Source organism: Olea europaea, chromosome 7 (assembly GCF_002742605.1).
Source record: "Olea europaea var. sylvestris chromosome 7, O_europaea_v1, whole genome shotgun sequence".
Classification (NCBI taxonomy): domain Eukaryota; kingdom Viridiplantae; phylum Streptophyta; class Magnoliopsida; order Lamiales; family Oleaceae; genus Olea; species Olea europaea.
In genome coordinates this window covers 7006720-7028957 of record NC_036243.1, presented here as the reverse complement: position 1 = coordinate 7028957, position 22238 = coordinate 7006720, and the positions used below count along the sequence as shown (strand labels likewise).

The following is a 22238-nucleotide window of genomic DNA, read 5'->3' as shown; positions in this document are numbered from 1 at the left end:
CAATCTTAGTATTACAACATAATATAGTCCAATCTTATGTATTTTTTATGTCTCTCTTTGTCGAGTTTTTTTATAGATTTGATTATTGAAATCACGAGAATAGGAAGATAACGAGTTCAAAATAATTAAAAGAGGCATTGTCGAGCTCAATTTCTCCGGAACGATATAAATGGCACTACGGTAGAGTAACAGATTTGTATAAAACTTAGGTAAGTTTGATTAAGTTGGCTTTGAACTAAAAATTAGAAATATGAAAATCTTATTTTTGGGTTGAAGTTAAATTAATCAGTTAGTAAATTTATTTAAAAAAATAAAATAATTTGGTTTATTTAAAATAAACTAATTAAAAAATTAGGGAGATTCGATTTTTCGATTCTTGATTTAGAATTGAGAACCGAACCTTTGGTTCTAGATTCAAATACCTGTTCTAGTATTTAACTTAAGAAGAACTGCTCAATTCGATTCGGTTCGATCAATTTGATTCGAAAGCTTTGTCCAGCACTATTTATGTCCATTTTTGTTATACATTTCTTAATATAATAAATAATAATAATAATTATTATTATTATTATTTATTATAATAATAATAATTATTATTATCATCATCATTTGTAACAAATTTTAATAATGTAATCAATAATAGCTAAGGATTAATTAAAATAAGAACACTCAAAAATTTTGCGAAAGTAACAAACACGATTATTTAAAGTAAATGCAAAATCAAAGATAAGTAGGTTCACATTGCACTTCGAAATGCATTAATTGATCATTTGTCGATGAATAGACGAATTTTGAAAATTAGTACTATTTTTTAAATTTTTTATCAATTTTATATTTTGCTAATTTAAATCAATTATTATTTAATAATTTATGTAGTTGTAAAATAAATAAATTGTTAATAATTTAAAAAAATATAGAAAATGATTAAACATTGTTCATTTGGTGTAATGAGTTGGAGATGACATTTAATTTGGAACAAAATGATGCAAAATTTACTCAAATTTTGATGCAGCATTCGAGATAGCCTAACATTCCAAAATACGGTTTATCAAACTTGTTAATCAATCTCTCCATTTCATAATTCACAGGTAATATAAACAAGTCTCAAGTTGTAGTCGATATCGGGCTTCATGGCAGTCTTTTTTTCAAAACCCTTTTTTTGTATGGGAAAAATTTAAAAGTTAGGATTCAATTTTCAGGTTTCAAGTTTCAAAATGCAAAATTCAGGCATTAACTAAATAATCAAATGTAGTTATTAATTAAATATAATAAGGTCACAATTATATAATTAATGGTCACATATATATAATTATAAGTCACAACTTATTTAATTGTCACGTATTATCAAATTAATTGGTCACATATTATTTTGAGGTCACAAATTAAAAATTTTATAGGTCACAAATTATTTCTGGGTCGCATATCAAAAATTTTATAAGTCACAATTTATTTTATTAGTCACAAATAAAAAAAATTATAGGTCACAGTTTATCCATCAATAACATATTTTCAAATTTGTTGGTTACAAATTATGGAATTTTAAGATCACAGTTTAATAGTTAGTCACAAAAAATCAAATAATTAGTCACATTCACCAAATAGTGGGTCACGTACCACTGGCACCACCGCTACAGTCACCGCTACCACCTTCCCATCGTCGCTATCACCAAATCCACCACCAACCCTATCGTCACCAACAACACAGACATCACCACAACCACCACCCAACAAAGAAAATCTCGAACTGGCTACCACTTTCATCCCCGCCACCACCAACAACATAAATATCACCAAACCACACTACAACCACCACCTAACAAAAAAACCCCAAACCTACCACCACCACCACCTCCACCTCCACCCCCATCACCGCCACCAAATCCACTACCATTCCTGTCATCGCCAACAACATTGATATCACCACACCACACCAGAATCACAACCCAACAAAAAAATCCCAAACCCGCCACCATTTCCATTTCCGTCGTCGCCAACAACACAAATATCATCACACTACACCATAACCACCACCCAACAAAAAAACATCAAACTTGCCACCACCACCACTCCCGTCGCCGCCAACAACACCACAGATATCACCACCATCAGATCGCAACGGAGAGACATATGTAGAATAAAACAAAAGAGAGAGATCGAGCCATAAAAACAGATCGCATCACACCACACATGGAGAGAGAGAGAGAGAGAGAGAGAGAGAGAGAGAGAGAGAGAGAGAGAGAGAGAGAGAGAGAACCTGTTGCCCCGCACAATGGTCGTCGTTGGTCGATTTAAGGTGGTCACAAGGGTGGGGAGCAATGGCACAAAGATGAATAGAGGGAAAAAAAATGATTTAGGGTTAGTATGAAATTAGGTAGGGTGTGTAATATTTAATTATTAATACAATACCCAAATTCCAATTAAAAAATCTTTACACCCAATTTTTGCACCATGAAGTTGAAATACCTGCATCCATGTAATTTCCTCCTTTTGTATTTTCACGTATTCATTTTTAACCATACATTTACAGAATAAGATGTTTTGCACATAAACTTAAAATTTTTTTTTATACTTTTTAACTACAAGTTCTCCAAATTTTTTTTATTTAAAGCATTATTTTCCCAGATAATAACCATCAAACATGAGCTAAAAATTGTTATGCATTTCATCAATGAAATAAGTTGAAGAGGTCGAACCATACTAACATCTCATCCAATGTAAGTGCTCAAAACATACAAGTTTCATACAATTTTGAAAGGGATGATTGCGTCGTGCCCTCAAACCTTTCAAAAAGTTGTAGATTTTCCTTAACCATTCATTTGTTGCAACTGTCATCCCAAATCTTTTAAAATATTGCAGTTGAAGTCCAAATAAATGAATTCCATATATTTTTTTAGTCAATTGACTCAAAAATTAACTTTGACCACATTTTTAACAATTTTAATAAGGGTAAAATGGTGACTTTGTAAAAGAATATTAATAGTTAAATACAAAAAATTAATTAATGAAAAAAATTGAAAGCTTCCCCAAACACCCTATCCCCACTCTCCAACCCCAAAAATCAAACAAAAAAATCCAGCCATCGCCAACAATTGTCAACTAGAGATGACAACAAAGCGAGTATGGGACGAGTTGGTCATTCCCACTCTCATCCTGTCGAGTATTTTTGTTATCTTACCCCATACCTATACCCAATTAAAGCGGGACGGGGCGGGAACAAGTAAGAATGGTAATGGGGTGGGTTCGGGGCGGGGTGGGATCGGGACATTTTTTGTCTCGTTTGTTGCCCCGTTTAATTTTTTTAACTTCTCATTTTTTTTTTACATTTTCAAAGTTTCGAATTATGTTATTATTAGATAATAAAATACAGATTTAAAATGGGTTTTTAATGGGTGAATTGTCTAGAAATAAAACTATTTTTTATTTTTTTCTTCACGGGATGGGGTGAGGGCCCTGTGTCTGCCCTGTCCCACCAACCCATTCGAGCTAGGCATGAATTTTTTTGCCATCATTAGGATCAGGGCAAGACGAGGCAAGTCTCCTGCCCCATTTATCGTCTCATTTATTTTTTATTTTTATTTTTTATGTCCTTAACTAATAAATAGTATTACTTTTTTACCAATTTATTAAAAACAAATTATGTTCTCTTTAAAAAAATGATAAATCTATTATTTTTGTTTGATAAAAAACTTAAATTTGAAATTAATATTAAATGGAGCGGGTAATGGGACTGGGACTATGTTTCTTGTACCTGTCACATACCAGTTTCAGGATAATGACCCTTGCGCCCGTACCCATTCAATGTATCCAATTAGGTGGGTATTACCCCCATCCCATTCGAGGTGGGCCCACAGGTATCGGGTTGAACGATTTTTTTGCCATCCCTACTATCGACCACCGCCGCCTAAAGTCGTCACATTTCTTCTACCAAGAAAACAACTGAAAATCTCAAGATCTAAGCTCAAAATTAGATCCAAACCATAGAATCTACACCGCCATCTCATCAACATGAGACTTGAAGTTGAACCAAATCGGCCTCAAGATTCTCCCAAATCCGCTATTATTGTGAAGAAACAGGAGTAACGTTCCTCAACTCTCTCTTGAAATAGCCCCTTCTTCATCGAAAATATCCATTCCATCTCCTGCATCTACTTTGTCCCCGAGGTCGCCTTATAATCTCCCCACATCGAGAGCTTCGATTGCTATCGCATTCCCCTCTAAAGAGATTGAAAACCAGAATTGATCAAAATACAATGACGGACTTTTGAACTTATAATTTTGTGGTTGATTTGGGATTAGAATCAATTGATGGCGATGACTGCAAATCAAGCCTTTGGTTCGGTTTTGGGTCGATTTGTTTCTTATCTTCTTGTTTTACGAAGGTGTTAACAAGTGCTTCCTTCTTGATTCTGCATGTTGGAATCTGGCCCTTCCATTAGAGGAGCAAGAGGTTGCAGTTTGCACACACCATATCTATTTTCTTCGAGCCTTGAAAACATTATGGGTACTCTTTTTACATTTTGACAGGTTTTATACATACATCCACTTTTAAAAAGATAATTATATTACATTTATGATCTTATATCTAGACATATATAAAATTAAATAAAAACATATTGTTCTAAATTCATCCACCAATGTTTATTTTCATAAATACTTTTTATATTCTTTTAGAGTTTGTATTTAACTAAAATTCTAATATTCATGAAACATTATCTTTAACTAAAATCATCAAACCCCAATCCTAAAATATCCTCTTCAATAAAAATAAAAATAAAATAAATAAATAAAATCAACACATTATTAGAATTATAATTTTTTTCATGATATGAAAAATGGAATATTATTTTTTATGCATTTTTTCAAGTATTGATTTGATAGATGAAAATATACGAAAAATTTCAAAATAAGTTTTAATACTTGTTCAAATATTTTTCCATTATAAAAGAAAAAAAACTTAAAATTACCCACTGAAACACAAACAGCCAAAATTATGAGTTTATAAGCAAAAAAAAAAAATTAATATATGATTCGATGGGGGATTTGTTTGGTCGTGTGAACAGTATACTTTTGAGAGAATCCTATAAATTAAAAAAAATAATAATAACAAAAGAGATTTGGAAGGTATTTGACATCCATTTAATGGGAAAAAATGAATTTTAGGATAGTAGATTGATTGAGAATGTATTGATGAAAAATAAGGAAATTTTTTTTTTACGTGTAATATTATTTTAATAAAGAATGCGTGGTTAAAAAGAAAAGAGAGAAAAATATATTTTAATAAAAATGATAATCAAACAGGGTATTTCCAACCTTTATAACTAAATATTAAAATACCGACATGAAAATATAGAAAATAAAAGTAAGAAACTAAAAACCAAATTAAATGTTGATAATGATTTTCAAAATTTTATTAGGAATGTATTTATAGTAGAATGAATATATAAAATTTGTATGAATCTATGATGTTTAATGAATGAATTTAATACGAACAATATTGAAATTTCATGTGGATAAAAATAGTAATTTTTTAAAATTTTAAAATTTTAATAGGGATGTATATAGAGTAGGATGCATATATAAAAAATGTGGATGAAAATAATAGTGCCCCATTTTTTCGGTCTAAATTTGGGGGTTTTCCTCGGGGGGGGGGGGGTTAGTTTTTAGCTCCCTTTAATGGAGGCGTAGTTGGTGATGGAGTTGTGGGTTGGTTTGGTGCTGGGAGGGTGGCGTGGAGTGGGGGAGGATTTGGGAAGATGAACGTTTAGTTTTTTTGTTTTGTTTTGTTTTAATTATTTTAATTCTGTAAGTATGAAATTATCATTTTACCCTCGTTAGAATTATTAAAAGTATAGTAAAACATAATTTTTGGATCAACCGATGGAAAAATTGATAGAATCCATCTAGTAAAGCTTTCGCTGCAACATTTTGAAAGATTTGAGGTAACTATTGTAACAAATGAAATGTTAGAGGAAAATTTGCATTTCTTTGAAAGGTTCAAGGGCGCAACTGCAATTATTCCTTTTCAAAATCAGAAAGTTAAATAATTACATCTAATATAATTACAACTGAAGTACATAATACACAACAATACACAATTTCGTAATTCTTTTACAGCGAGGATATATTTATTTCATAGGTAAAACCTAATTTATAATGAATCAACTGAAAGCAATATTCAATCCCACAACTTTGAGATGAGGAATGAATATTGGAGCTAGGAAAAAATAATTGGTACATGTTCGAAAAAAAAAAAAAGAAATTTGAAAAGTGTTTTTCATCGTAACACACAATTGGAAAAATAGAGGATCCTCATGGCTGTACTGTAAGAACGCTAACAAATATTTAACAATTAAAGTATAATAAAATTGAAGTAAGGAAATATGATTCACATTGAATAAAAGATGCAGTCACGCAAATATATTTGACATATTATAAAAAAGAGAGAGCATATATTGTACTCATCATTAATCGAAACAACTTCAATGAATACGAGGAGAATTACGTTGAAAGCGGTTCTCTGTGCCTCCATAATTTACATAAAGTACCTTCAAATTTATGAACATCATATTGTATCATTGATTGTAAAGACTTAAAACACAACAGTTATATTCAAATGTTAAACAAATATGAAATGCTGCATATGTCATAATATATATTGTTAACCATACAAGAAAGAGATAATTGTATAATTATATTGCTAAAGAGATTAGAGTGATAAAATGCAAGATTGTAAAGAATACTGAAATTATATAAAATTTGTTTACCACCTGTAAATAGACCTCAAATTTAAAATAAAAAATTTTGATCAATCAACTTACCGGGGAAATTTGGCCAAATAAAAAAACTGAGATAAAACTATACTCACCTCAGCTCTCATCCTCTAAATCTCCTTTTATTCGTAGGTCAGCAAAACTGTTAATTAATTACAGAAGCAGGCTTTTAGAGTTCTTGTTATCGATTCATGAGGCTGAAATTCTCGAGAAATTGGATTCTCCATTTATTGTTAACTGCATATAGCAAATCGTATCCCTTTTTTATGAATTGTCAGCGGTGAACAGTGACGAATGGAGCAATTATAATCTTCTACCTTGTAGTGCTTGAAAATTTGAGAAGGGAGATAGATTCTTATAATATTCAACTGTTTATTTGAAAACATTTCTATTCTACATTTCTTTTTGCTGTGGAAGTCTTTCTACATATTTGAACAAAGGACTTATTAGAAGTACTTATACAGATACATTGACATTGTAGAGAATTCAGTGTTCAATTTTCCCAGATTTAATGGCGTAGGAGACAAGAACACCAAGTGCCATAATAACTAGCACGGTCGCACCCATACTCACCAAAAGTCGTCTCTTTTCTTTGCACTCATTGGTTCTCCCATGAGTTTGGTGGTTTTTTATTTTACAAGTTTTTTTTCCTCTGCAATTGAAGAAAATTTTATCACTTCAATTGACAATTTTCATGAAAATAAAGCCAAACAAACATTAAAAGATCTAATATTTCAATATTTTTCAGGTGAAAAATTTACCAATCAAACACATTTAATTGACAGTTTCCAATAAAACAAGTTCTAAATAATTCAATTTCCTGAAATTCGTTTTCTTTTCACCCAAATTCTATTCTTGAAATCAAACGGACCTTGATGAATCTCTTTCAAAATAAAATAATTGATCAATCAACTTACCGGGGAAATTTGGCCAAATAAAAAAACTGAGATAAAACTATACTCACCTCAGCTCTCATCCTCTAAATCTCCTTTTATTCGTAGGTCAGCAAAACTGTTAATTAATTACAGAAGCAGGCTTTTAGAGTTCTTGTTATCGATTCATGAGGCTGAAATTCTCGAGAAATTGGATTCTCCATTTATTGTTAACTGCATATAGCAAATCGTATCCCTTTTTTATGAATTGTCAGCGGTGAACAGTGACGAATGGAGCAATTATAATCTTCTACCTTGTAGTGCTTGAATCTCCTTTTATTTGTAGGTCAGCAAAACTGTTAATTAATTACAGAAGCAGGCTTTTAGAGTTCTTGTTATCGATTCATGAGGCTGAATTCTTGAGGAATTGGATTCTCCATTTATTGTTAAATGCATATAGCAAATCGTATCCCTTTTTATGAATTGTTAGCAGTGAACAGTGACGAATGGAGCAATTATAATCTTCTACCTTGTAGTGCTTGAAAATTTGACATGAAATAGTTTTCTGTAATGTAACACATTGAATGGCCCAGATTCAAACTGGAATACACGAAGAACAAGCCTCGACAGCTTCTTATTGGTTGGGAATGATGTATCAGAACTCTACAAGATTACCCCAGCGATAAATTTTGTGCTTTTTTTGAAAGAAGGGAGATAGATTCTTATAAAATTCAACTGTTTATTTGAAAACATTTCTATTCTACATTTGTTTTTGCTGTGGAAGTCTTTCTACATATTTGAACAAAGGACTTATTAGAAGTACTTATACAAATACATTGACATTGTAGAGAATTTAGTGTTCAGTTTTCCCAGATTTAATGGCGTAGGAGACAAGAACACCAAGTGCCATAATAACTAGCACGGTCGCACCCATATTCACCAAAAGTCGTCTCTTTTCCTTGCACTCAGCAAACCCTTTCACTGCTTTCTTATACTTTTCGAGTGTAAGGATAGCACTATCAATGATAGATGGATTGGTTCTTTGTTTTCCTTTCGACTCTTTGTCCTCAATTGCTTTATCTTTCTTTGTATTTTCCTTCTCAACAATCATTTTGGTGACAATTTCAGCATCGGTTGGTAATTCACTTTTTTCTGTGCTCCTCCGTTCCTGCTCGACAATCTTCTCAAGCGGTTTTTCTGATATAGCAGTCTTTGCTTTTGCTTCATCATTTTTCTTTCTGTCGTTTTCTTCCTTAAATTGTGACTTCTGAGGGGTCAAGGTTTCTAAACTTTTCTTGTCAGGACTATTATCGTGTTCTTGTTGAGGCTTCGAATCACTTCCTGTCTTTGATTGGAGGACAGGTTGTTGGAAGTCTCTCTTTTTGTCTTTGTCTCCAATAGTACCACCAGTCTTTCTTGGCAGTGTAATGGTGAGAATTCCTCCTTGAAACTTTGCATGAATTGATTTCGTTTCACAGTTTTCTTGAATCTGAAATTCCTCTCGGAAGCGGTTCCACTTGTTACCAGCAACTAGGCGTTCTCCAATAACCCTGACAATATTCCGGTCAGTTTCAGCCTTAAGCTGCTCCTTCATGAAACCTGGGGGAATCAGAAAAAAAATTTAACTACAAAATGTGACATATTCTAATGGTGGTATATGACGTTAAATAATGAAAGTAGATAGGAATTAGGAAAGAAAAAGCGAAAATCACGATCATCATTGTACCGGGGAGATAAAGAATCAGAATATCAGATTCCTCATTTTGTTGCCATTCCGACATCGGCTGAAAGATTTCATATTCTGATCGGTAATGAAACCGGGAATGATGAGGAGTAGCACCACCTGTTCCTACAGGCCTCGTCGCCATTTTATTGCAGCCACCAATAGTATTCGTTACTCTTGTTCTTAATCTTGATTAATTGAATCTCTTATTTCAGCTATTAATTCGTAAGATTCAACATTTTTCCATATTATGCACAGATATTATGTTGATCACCGCCTCGTATTCATGTATGTTTCTTTGAAACTTGGAAATTAGTTTGTGAATTTATTCCAATTTCATTGCTTCAATGGAGCGTTTGATCCTTGTTGTGAAGATAAAGCGATAAAGCACAGTTGTTCTTTTCTTGTTCCATATACTTTTAAGTTGGCTGCTCCACCATTTTTCCCTCATTTGGTGGCCAGGAACAACTTTCCTTGTGGTGGGGACTACAGTATTTCGTTACACGACGGGGATGGAGTCACGATTGTTCTAAAAATATTTTAGTTGAGCTAATATATAAAATTTTTTGAAGGGAAAATTAAATTGGCGCCAAGATTATCCGGCCAAATCCGTCCCTAGTTACAAGATTGGCCACAGAAAAATGAACACAAGATCAATAAATAAATATTATAGCTATCGAGTTAGAAGCACTTATGGCTACATAACTTTAAGCCCTTGTTTGAGTTTTTCAACGGTGTTTTAATATCATAGCAACTACACATTTTTCAATAAAATAATATCATGCGTAAATTCAAATTTTTTTCTTATTTTTTAACCACATATTTCCCATCGATATATTATTCAAAAATTCATTCTTTCCTCCAAAATGGGACTCAAAAAAGGGCTAAGTGAATTTTTGTTTCGAATATTCAATTATTCATTTCTCTCATTATCGTTAACAATAAATTTTATTATAATAGATAAAAATGTAGCAAGTCATATTTCGAAATATAACTATACTATTTGTACATTTGGGGTTAACACCCCTTCACAACAGAGGGGGCCGGTGGATGTACAAATAGCAAAATTGTTCAAAGTAATGCATTAACATCGTCTTTATTACATGTTTATCATATATTCATATATTGATAGAAACGAGGATGGACTTAAAACGCTTACAAATAGAACGAATATTATTTTTTAATTAAATTGGACTACATATATTTTATTTTATTTTTCTCACGTGGATAAAGATCTCTGACAAGTAACAATTGGTGCAAGCGAGTATTTTTTAACAAATAATAACAACTGAAAACAATTTATTCGCGATTGGGGCGCTGTCTCATCTTTCACGTACAATAATTTCAAAATCACGTAAAACCTATTTGGAGATAATCAAAAATAGTACTCTGCCTCTCACTCTCTTATAAACTTGCGGTGCTTTCTCCCTCTGATTCATTCTTTGCCCATTAATGTAAGTACACGAATCTCTCACACTGCTATTTGCTTCTTATTTTTATGTGGTTGTTAGGCTCTATATCTTCAATTTACTAATGGGTTTTCGCGTGAAGTGCTATTTACTTAATTGTGTATCTGTGATCGTTATGGTGTATCTTCTTGCTTATTAAGTTGATTACGCTTTTTGTTTAATGGGTTTGATTGAAAATTGTCTTATTTTCTTTTTCTAATTGGTTTTTTAGGTCTGAATATTTTTGGACTTTTGTCCATTGAAACTCATTATTTCCTCTTGTTCTACGAGAAACTAACTCTCTAGCTTCATTTGCCTTCAGTCTTCTAGTACGATTTTACGTTCTATTATTTTTTTTGAAGGTTTTATTTTCAATTGTCAGAAAATTGAGGAAAATCCGTGAAAATTAAATATCTCATAGTTGGAAAGCTTTAGTAATTTCTTTTATATTGGTTTTAGGCATTTTTGCATTGTGAATAAATTGGAACTTAGAAGACATCAATATATGTAATTAAAAAAAAAAAAAAAATTCACATGAAATGAAGATAAAGGACAAGAACAAATAAAGAACTTCATAGCTTGGAAACTGTTTTCTCTGTCGATGATTCTCTTCATTCAGGAAATTGTGCCATTCTTTCAACTCTCTTGATGTAATAGCTCTGCAAGAGGATGGGTACCTTGAACATGCACTACTATCATGTGCAAAATTATGCTTTGTATTTCTCTGTTTAAGGTTATATTAAAATATTTTATTACAAGTTATATATATTAAAAGCCTGGCATGCCCACTGCAATGGATATACTGCTTTCTTTGTGTGCCCTTTATAAGATCAGCTAAAAATTTTATCTTATAGCAAAATGTGCTGATTTTGATGGAAATAGATATATTTTAGTTGCAGCTGTCATAATTTTTTTATTTACTTTGTCTTTCCCTTTTATTTTATAAAAATTCATAGTACATTTTGGAGAATATGAAGTATATTGAAACAAGTACATTTACAGTTATTTCCCCATGCTTTTAACGTAAATGTATGACAAAATTATATGCTAGAGATATGATAACATTCTTTCACATATTCCTTTTATTAATGAAAATGATAAAGCCCTGCTGATATTTTATATTGCATTATTTCCTTAGTTTGCGGCTTCAATGTAAAATCAATGGGATCTCTCTCTTTCTCTCTCTCTCTGTCTCTGCACAAGCTTGTGCTTGGGTAGGTTTGATTTTGTGCACTTTGATGTCCACACGTATGTATAGTCCGAATATTTGCAGCTGATTATCTGACAGGTTGATCGCATCCAATGGATTTCCTGGTTTTACTTGTGTCATGTTAATAGTATACTGTTTAGAGGGAAAAACTTCTCAGCCCATCAATTTAAAGCAAACTTTCTGTGTTTTTATCTCTCTTTCTTGGTTTCATATCTTTTGAAAGTTCCCTTAGAATTAATGAAGAGATATTACCATTCATATGGCCTGCTTATCTCGCGTAGATGGCCTCATATAGTGGTTACTGTTGTGTTTCCTTCTAGCACAAAAATTGGACCTCTTTATATCACATTTTAATTGTTTCTGTATGAACTGGTAATGTATTACTTTGTGAATAGTTAATTTCCACTCAGCTGTTGAGCAGAATTAATTCACCTTTGCACTTCTTTTTTTCAGGACAGAGCTCATGGCTGAACTTGATCAGAGTTTTATTGAGCAAGAGCATAATGAAGAGCAAGAGCAAGAGCAAAAGCAAGAGCATAATGAAGAGCAAGAGCAAGAGCAAGAGCAAGAGCAAGAGCAAGAGCAAGAGCCAGAGCATAATGAAGAGCAAGAGCATAATGAGCAAGGACAAGGACAAGGGCAAGGGCAAGGGCAAGGGCAAGGGCAAGGGCAAGGGGAAGGACAAGAACAAGAACAAGAAATAGAACTTGAAGATGTGGATGTATATGAACATGAATTCGAAGATGGAATACCAGAGAATTCACATCCTGATGATAAACTAGATCTCGGAGATGATTCAGTTGCTGCAGAGGGTGAGAAATGGCCTGGGTGGCCTGGAGAGAGTGTTTTCAGGATTTTGGTGCCTGTACAAAAGGTTGGTAGTATAATTGGACGTAAGGGGGAGTATATTAAAAAAACATGTGAAGAGACAAAAGCTCGGATTAAGGTTCTTGATGGTCCTCCAGGGACGAGAGAAAGAGCTGTAAGTGAAATTTTATTCTGTGACTTAACATCTTACTTTGGATTTTTGTGGGCTGGCGGATATTACAGAATTGATTAGTGCTCATTGTTTTTTCAGTCTATATTCTCTGTTTAATTTGGATGTTTCGATTGTTGCAACATGTGTCATAGGTTCTCGCTGGTTATCATTAGTTTTACAAGTTCAAATTAATTTTTGAGCTGGCTAAGAAATTTTATAAGCTCATACTTCTGACCTTCTGCTTCTCCAGTTCATGTTCTTTTAATAGGATTATGAGGATATTATTTTATTGGCATAAATACATCTTTCCTGTTGGAGTTGGTATGCGTAATAAATCAGCTGCGGAACACTGTTTAATAGCCATAGATTGAACTGTGTGAATACACGTATTTGGAAATACAGTAAACAGTTGTATACCATGTTTATATTTCTGTTATATAGTATTTGTTTACCATTTATATTTTTGATATATGAGTTTGCAAGAGTGCTTGAAAAAGTTATAAGCAATGCAACATTTATGGTCTATAGTAATTATAGTGCTTAAGCACTGGTTCATGAAATGTGAAATGCTTTGCTCCATGCTTTCTAATTTTAAAAGACAGATTTATGCCTTTGCATTTATTTCCTAATGTATTTTTGGCACATTTGCTTATCAATTCCCCAATCAGTTTTACCATACTAGCACCATTCATTCAACATCTGTGTTTTGCTTATTTTCTACCAAGATGTAGAGAGGCTAGGTGTATCTATCTGTGATACGGCTTGGGAGCTTTCCATGCCACTGATACTTGTGGCACAAATCGCTTCTTTGTCAAGTGAATAGAAGGAAAGTCCTACTTTCTTTGAATGTTTTCATGAGCATACGTCAGATATAACCTTTGCTTTGGCAATATGGGCTGTTTAACTACTTGTATTACCATGGGATTCAACAACCTTGGTGACATTCCCCACATGTGCATATTTATAAGGTTATATGGTGCCACCTATCCCCAAAAAAAAAAAAAAATGTTATATGGTGCCATGATTTAGTGTTTTTGTTATGTAAATATATTGGTGAAGCTGCCTCACGAGGGCTTACAAAGGACAAGAGTGTTCATAAAAACAAAATTTATCAATTATCTTAAAACATCTATATGTCACCTGCCCTGATGTAACTATTGATATGCTATACAATTATTTTGTGTCAAATTCATCTCAATGCCTTTTAGCGTTTTGTGCAGATTACATGTTTGTGTATTTCTTTCACTTTTCTTTCCTTGCTTTTGAATGTATTGCGTGATGGTCTCTATTTTCAGGCCAATTGCTTATGAATTTGTATGTTCTTATTGTTTATTTTAACTTTTCTAATTTTTTGTACCTCATGCATGTAAAAGTTTCACCTTCCACTATTGTGATTTCTTTTAAATGATAAATGTTAAGACACATGAAATTATCTCCATTCCCCTTCCCAACTCAGTATGTTTTAACTGAAATACCCATCCAATCCTTCAATCTCACTTGTTAGATGCACTTTTTTCTCTTTCCTTTACATTTCTTGACGAGACAAATTTGTACATGTAGCCCCCGTTTGGCCCCCATTATTTGGATTTATAATGGGGGGAATAGGGTTTCTTTGAAAAATGGATGGTTGTAAAAGAATGAAAAGTTTTCGATTTGCGTGAAATATTATTTTATTGAAGATTGTGTGATGGAAAATAGGAGAGAGAAAAATTTAAATTAAATTGATGAGTTTTAAAGGGCGCCTAACAGGGTCGTAATGTAATCATGCTTTTTTGTTTTTCTTACTGATCTAAGCTCAACATTATTATTCATCTTAGAACTATTTAGGTTTTTCTGATCACTCTTACAAAGGGGTCTCTTTTCTTGTTTATTTAAATCCAATATTTACGATGGAGGAGTTCATAACATTGGCAATGTTGCTTTCTCTCTCCCCACCCGGATAGGTTATGGTATCTGCCAAGGAAGACCCTGATGTTTCACTTCCATCTGCAGTAGATGGTCTACTTAGGGTCCACAAACAGGTTCTGAATGGGCTGGAAAATGATTCTTCTCATGCTCCAGCAGGTGTAGGGAACAAGGTATCAACAAGGCTACTTGTACCGGCTGCACAAGCAGGAAGTTTGATTGGAAGGCAAGGCACGACGGTCAAATCCATTCAGGAAGAGTCTAATTGTATTGTTAGAGTTCTTGGACCAGGTTTTACCTCTGCTTTTCTATATGCTGTACTACTATCAGGGAATTGAATTGCATCTACATTGCTTCTCTGGCTTAGCATTATGGTACCTTTTATCTCTTAACAACTCAGGCAGCCCTTGACTAGAATTTGCTCGAGTCTTTTAGTTTCCAATTATTTGATTAGGGAGCCTAGCTTACCTGATCACAGTCTTATCCTTTCCTGAAATTGACTTCTTCTGGCTAATTGAATGAGTCAGAATCAAGTTTTTGTGTTCAAATATTCAACTTCATTTGAAATAGAGTATCCTTCTCTTTGAATGTCTGATGTCTACTTTATTTCTAAACAAAAAAATGTATAATTGAAGCTGCATTATATTATTGAGTTATAGTTTGAGGGAGACATTATATTCTTGTATACTTTCAAAAGGACTTTTACTAGAAAGTCTGAAAGTTAAGGAATAAACATTTCTTCATGATTTGACACAAAAATAAGTAAATTCACTCTACTGAAAATAAATGACGTGCTAATTGCTATCAATATGAATTTTTGTTCGATCAATTTTTTGTGGCTTGGCAAGCTCACAGAGAAGGGTCTTGGATACATCATGAGTCGTTCTGTAATAAAATGTGATTTCTTGTTTATCTAATATATTGCTACATGAAAAGGAGGTGAGAAACAAACACCTTCAACTAGATCAAGTATTGCACTTATTTTTAGCTTTGTAACGTAGGAAGTAAGGACACTCTTGTGGGTATCAAACATGGAGACACTCCGAAAGGGTTGGACATGTGAAGAGACTCCTAATGTAAGAGCTTGGACCCAAGTCCATATAGACCATTCACATAATTCCACTTGTGCATGGTTTGAAATTCCTTATTTATGAAGTGTTTTATCCAAAAGCAAAAACAGAAATTTCTTAGAACACGATTGTTTTTTCTTTTTAAATTTAGAAAGTCATGTGGATGGTGAACATGGTGGAAAAGTTAAGGAGGGCTAGTAAGATGGAGGAATTCGTTGCCAAGTTTAATGAATCTTCCTGTGCTGTCTTGGCGCACTGTTGTGTAAACAGTCATGACAGGTTTCTCATGGTAGCACAGTATGGGGAGAGGCGGCAAAGGGGGGTTGTAATGGTGCCGGTAGGTGCAAATGGAGAGGGATGGGAATCGGTTTCATGCATGTTCCAAGTAGTCATTGCTTCCTTTGTGGCCAGGGACAAGGTGGTACGTCAAACATATGACGAAAGAAGCCGACGAGGGATGACTTATGCGGAAGTCACGGCAAATGCACGGGCTTCGCAAAGTACTGATCAGATGGTACTGTTGCAGAAGGAACGGGTGGGCAATGGGAGAAATGACCCTCATGTCGAAATAATGGCTCGCATACAGGCGTTGAAAGGAAAATTGGATGGATTGATAAAGGTTGTGGAAAGTGGGTCTATAGTGGGGTCTAGGTCAAGCTATTGTCATTAGTGTGGGGTGAGATTGGAGGAGTCAGTTAATTTGGATGTTAAGGAGCCAGTGCCGATAGGGGTTCCGGCTAAAGATCAGCAGGTGTTGGATAAGCCCTGTAGCGAGTCCCAGACGGTGTCTGATGTGGACATTTCTTCTAGAGATGAGAATCGAGAGGAGATAGAAGGATCGAAAAGGGGTGGAGTGGAACTAAGGATCGAGGCATATCAAGGGATGGAACCTCGGACGGAAGGAGGAGAGCAGGGCATTATGAATATTACCTCAGAAGTTTTGGAAGCGAACAGAGTTATTTGTTCTACGATCGTGGGGTCATTAGACACGATTCCACTTGTAAAAGGATCGATGCATGATGATGTGCAAGAAGTTGGACTTGAACTGGGTGAACACTCAGGGTCGGCACTTGAAGACCAGCATGGGAAAACATGCCCGGCCACTAAGGGAGTGAACACCTATAGCAGGCGAAGCGCTAAGTCTTCGAATGAATGGGGTCTAGAGAATGATAATGCGTTGGTGGTGTGAATGGGTGGCGCTGAGAAAGGAAACACAGATAATGTTGCTGAACAGGTGGAGAAAGAGGAGGGACACTACTACGATCCTATTTATGCTGATGAGATAACGAAAGTTAGTGCACTTCACGTCAGACCACCACCTTCTAATTGGGTTCTTCAAAGAATTCTGGATTTTAGCAAGATGGTAGGAGTGTCCTGTAATGGGTATGAAGATAGGCTCTTACAATTGTTTGAGGATTTGGAGGCTAGCAAGGGACAAGGGATGGGGACGCCAGGAGGTAAGACGAGAAGTAAGAGCGTTCGTGAGTTTAGGCGGCTTGAATGCTCAATTAACTATGATATTAAGGGCGGCGAGTCGAGTAGAGGCGTGATGGGGAGGGATGATGAAGTTTTAAGATGATTCTAAAAATAATTAGTTGGAACGTACGTGGGCTTAATGAACTAGGGAAAATGTTAGGAGTTCGAAATCTATTGAGGAAATGGAGGGCCGACCTTGTATGTTCACAAGAAACAAAGGTGGAGGATGTGTCAAGGGATTTTGTGAGTAGCCTATGGGGGGACAGCATGTGGGGTATCAGTTTGCAGGGTCCTCGGGGGCCTCGAGAGGTATACTGATAATGTGGGACACCAGAGTCTTTGATATGGAGGAGGTTAGCGAATGTCTGTTTTTTCTATCGATCTCATTTAGAAATATCGAGGATAGCTTCCGGTGGATGTTCGTAGGAGTTAATGGGCCTAATGTAGATGAGCATAGAAGTGGATTGTGGGTTTAATTGGCTGGTATGATGGCTTGGTGGAACCTTCCAACGTGTATCGGGGGAGATTTTATTAATTCGTTTTACTACTGAGAGGTCTAGTAGGGGGAGATTAACAAGGGCTATGGAGGACTTTTCAGATTTTATCAGGGAGAACGCGCTGGTGGATCTGCCTATGATTGGGGGGAGACTTTACTTGGTCTTCTCGTCGGGATCAACCTATCCTATCCCGAATAGATTGGTTTTTGGTATGTGGAGCATGGGAGGCTAAGTATCCAGAGGTCATTCAGAGGAGAATGGAGAGATTGTATTCTGATCATTTCCCTATATCGTTATCTGGGAATGTGAGGCGTGCTAGAAAAAAACCTTTTAGGTTTGAAAAGATGTGGCTTAAGGTAGATGGTTTTGGGGAACGAGTACGGACTTGGTGGATGTCTTATGACTTCAGGGGATCTCCCAGTTATGTGTTGGATTGCAAATTGAAAGCGTTGAAAATAGATCTAAAGAGGTGGAATGAGGAATTGGTGGGAGATGTTAACCATTGCAAAACTCAATGCTTATCGGTCATTGAGGAGCTGGATAGGAGGGAGGAAAGTAGAGGACTGACAGGGGAAGAGAGGGTGACACGAGGAGAATTAAGGGAAGAATTGGAGAGGTTGGTGGAGATGGAGGAGATTACTTGGCGTCAGAAATCTAGGATCAAGTGGTTGAAAGAGGGGCACAAATGCACCCGCTTTTTCCATAGGGTTGCGAACTTCAATAGGCGCAACAATTCTATTAATATGTTGAAGGTAGAAGGCGTTACCTTTGAGGATCTACATGAGATCGGGACCCAAATGGTAAGCTTATATCAGAACCTGTATCAGGAGCAGTTTGACTGGAGGCCAGAATTGGAAGGGCTTGAGTTTTCTTCTATATCTGAGGAGGAAGCCAGCTAGTTAGAGAGGCCTTTTGGGGAGGATGAAATTAGGGAGGTGGTGTTCAGCATGAATGATGATAAGGCGCTAGGATCGGACGGATTTTCATTCTCGTTTTATAAGACTTGTTGGGAAGTGGCTCGATCGGACATTGTCGAAGTCCTTACTTATTTCTTCAATGTGGAAGGTTCTTGAGAAGTGCCAATGCTACATTTATTGTGATGATTCCAAAAAAATGGGAGTGACGGATATTAAAGACTTTCGTCCTATTAGCCTTGTGAGCGGTATCTACAAGATTATTGCGAAGATTTTGACAAATAGATTGAAGGAGGTGCTGGAAAAAGTGGTGTCCAAGTTTCAGAATGCTTTCATTAAAGGACGCCAGATTTTGGATTCAGTACTTATAGCAAACGAATGCATTGACTTAAGATTGCGCCTGGGTGTTCTTGGACTGCTATGTAAGCTTGACATTCAGAAAGCTTATGATTACGTAAATTGGAGATTTCTCTTGTATATGCTCAGGCGATGTGGCTTTGGGGATTAGTGGTGTAAGTGGATTCAATTTTGCATCTCCACAGTTTCTTTTTCAGTTTTGGTGAATGGCATTCCGGAGGGTTTTTTTCGTAGTAGCAGAGGTTTGAGATAAGGGGATCCTTTATCCCCGTTGCTGTTTGTCATTGTAGTGGAGGCTTTCAGTAAGATGCTTGAGAAGGCTGTGGGGGAGAGTTTACTAAGGGGCTTGGGGGAGAGTTTACTAAGGGGCTTTATGGTTGAGCAGTTACAGGTAACTCATTTGTTTTTCGCAGACGACACACTGATTTTCTGTGATGCAGAGGTAGAGCAAATCAGGAATTTGCGACGTTTGCTCTTGTGCTTTGAAGCTGTATCTGGATTGAAAATTAATTTGGGGAAATCTGAAGCTATCACAGTAGGAGAGGTGGATAATAACATGGTGGAGTTGGCTGCTATACTAGGATGCAGGGTTGCGCGACTGCCTATGACATATCTTGGGCTGCCTTTAGACGCTCGATTTAAAAGCACACATATCTGGAATAGTATTATTGAAAGGGTGGAGAGAAGGCTTGCGGGGTAGAAGCGTATGTACCTCTCAAAGGGAGGTTGTCTTACTCTCATAAGGTCCACATTGTCGAACCTCCCTACTTACTTCATGTTGTTGTTTCCTATTCCTATTGCAGTGGCAAAAAGATTGGAGAGGATCCAAAGGTATTTTCTTTGGGGAGGATTAGGGCAGGAGAGGAAATTACACTTGGTTAATTGGGGTATCGTATGTTCTCCCATGAGGTTGGGTGGTCTCGAATTGAGGAGTCTCGTATTGTTTAATAAAGCTTTGTTGGGTAAGTGGTTGTGGAGATTTGGAACGGAGAGGGGGAGTTTTTGGAGAGAAATTACAGGAGCAAAATATGGTGTTATGGAGGGGGGATGGTGTTTAGTCAAGAGTCGAAGCTCTTATGGGGTGAGTCTGTGGCGGTATATCCGGCGAGAGTGGAGTGATTTTCGAGATAAATTGACGTTTGTAGTAGGGAATGGTAATACTATCAATTTTTGGGATGATTGTTGGTGTGGAGATCAACCACTAAGATTGAAATTTCTTTCCTTGTATCGTATTGCATTGTAGCCGTCTGCCATGGTGAATGATGTTCTAGATATTTATAATGGGAATATCATCTGGAACATTGCTTTTGCACGAGGTTTGCAGGATTGGGAGTTAGACGACTACGCGCTGTTTTTGACATCTTTATATGAGGTATAAATTAGGGCAGGAGATGGTGATTGCAACAGGTGGAGGTTGGCACAGGATGGCATGTTTTCAGTCGGCATTTTCTTTAAATCTTTATTGGGACCTGAGACCAGCTCTTTCCCTTGGAAGGCGGTGTGGAAGAGTAAGTTGCCACCACGAGTAGCATTTTTACTATGGATAGTGGTCAGAGGACAGGTGCTGACGGCAGATAACCTATGGACTAGGGGTTTTTGTATTACAGAGTGGTGCTTTATGTGTCAGAGGAATGGGGAGACGATCGATCACTTGTTCCTCCATTATGATGTTGCTAGTTTACTATGGAATGAAATTTTCGCATCGCAACACATAGATTGGGCGTTGCCAAGGCGTATGGAAGACGTGTTAAAGGCATGGAGGAGAAAATTTCGCGACAAGGATAGCAGACTTGCATGGGAGCTTATTCCGGGCTGCATAGTTTGGTGTGTGTGGAGAGAAAGGAACTGTCGATACTTTGACGATCAAACAAGAACAACAGAGCAACTTAGAGAATTGTTTTATTTCACATTGTACACTTGGTTTAATGCGGTGGCTACTAGTCATATAGATGGGTTGCCCAATTTTATGTCATTTCTTACGGATTTGTACTAATAATACACTTCCTGTGTATTATGGTTTGATTAATAAAATACTTGATTACCATTCCAAAAAAAAAATAAAAAATATGTTGGTACTGTATGGAACTGTTAGATGATTATTACACAAGTCCAGGCTATTCAAGTAGAAATGGTCACACGAGGTAGGGTGTTCTTGGTATGACTTGCAAAGACCCGAGCTGGAACAACAGGCCTTGGACATATATTGGATCTAAACTATAGACTGAAATGCTTAAAACTTATTTTGCCGAATACTAGCTGCCCAAGTCATTATGAGCAATTTACATAATGCATCTTATTAACTTAGCATGGAGTATAAACTTATAATAATTCTGCTATTTTGCCAATCTTGGACACGCTGGGAACCATGAAGGACACGGGTGTTACAACGTAACTTTCATTAGAAAAACATGAGTTACATTTTAATATGATAACCTTCTAGGTTCTATTGAGGATGAAAAAGTGGAAGAAGAATTAAGCCTCTGTTTTATTCCCATTCATTAAAACTTAATTTTCCTCAAATTTCAACCATACATTTTCTCAATAAAATTTTCCTCATGTTTAACACACATTCTTCAAAAAATCTTTATTTCAAAAGCTATTCTCCCAGAAATGGGGCTCAAACAAACCCTAAATATGTTAGAAAAGGATGTGGTAAATAGTGATTACCAAAGATTTAAAATTCCTCTGATATCTGTGCACTCTTCCATCAACTAATTGTTTTTATCACATCTTGAGTAATCCAATTTAAAGCTACAAACCAATTTATAGTTTTCTTTTTTCTTTTCTCTATTACTGTAAATATGTTCAACTCGTGTATTAAGTTTTTCTATCTCGATAAAAAAAAAAAAATTGATGGTATATTACAAAATAAAAATATTATATGATTCCTTAGTTTTCTACTGTTTTTTCGAAAATGACGTGGAGGTGTGTCGGTGTTGTGTAGTTTTATATCTTTGTTACCCCATCCATGTCCGTGATTCCTAGTTTGTTATAATATAATTATTTACCATTTTAAG

The 22238-nt window shown here is 35.4% G+C and overlaps 3 protein-coding genes across 3 annotated transcripts; 2 read left to right on the top strand and 1 right to left on the bottom strand.

Annotated features, from left to right (window-relative positions):
- Positions 1 to 8495: 8495 nt before the first annotated feature.
- On the bottom strand, positions 8496 to 9635 carry LOC111397831 (protein RESTRICTED TEV MOVEMENT 2-like). Its single transcript, XM_023024807.1, has 2 exons — positions 9369 to 9635; positions 8496 to 9241 (listed from the first exon to the last, which is right to left on the bottom strand). Exons 1-2 carry the CDS (start codon positions 9508 to 9510, stop codon positions 8496 to 8498), a joined length of 888 nt encoding a protein of 295 aa, XP_022880575.1. The 5' UTR covers positions 9511 to 9635.
- Positions 9636 to 10665: 1030 nt separating this feature from the next.
- Positions 10666 to 22069, top strand: LOC111396824 (flowering locus K homology domain-like). Its single transcript, XM_023023356.1, has 3 exons — positions 10666 to 10819; positions 12477 to 13005; positions 14946 to 22069. Coding segments are annotated over exons 1-3 (831 nt in total). The 5' UTR covers positions 10666 to 10817; the 3' UTR covers positions 15246 to 22069.
- LOC111397830 lies at positions 18208 to 18849 on the top strand. Its single transcript, XM_023024806.1, has one exon. The coding sequence runs from the start codon at positions 18208 to 18210 to the stop codon at positions 18847 to 18849; it is 642 nt and encodes a 213-aa protein (XP_022880574.1).
- Positions 22070 to 22238: the final 169 nt, after the last annotated feature.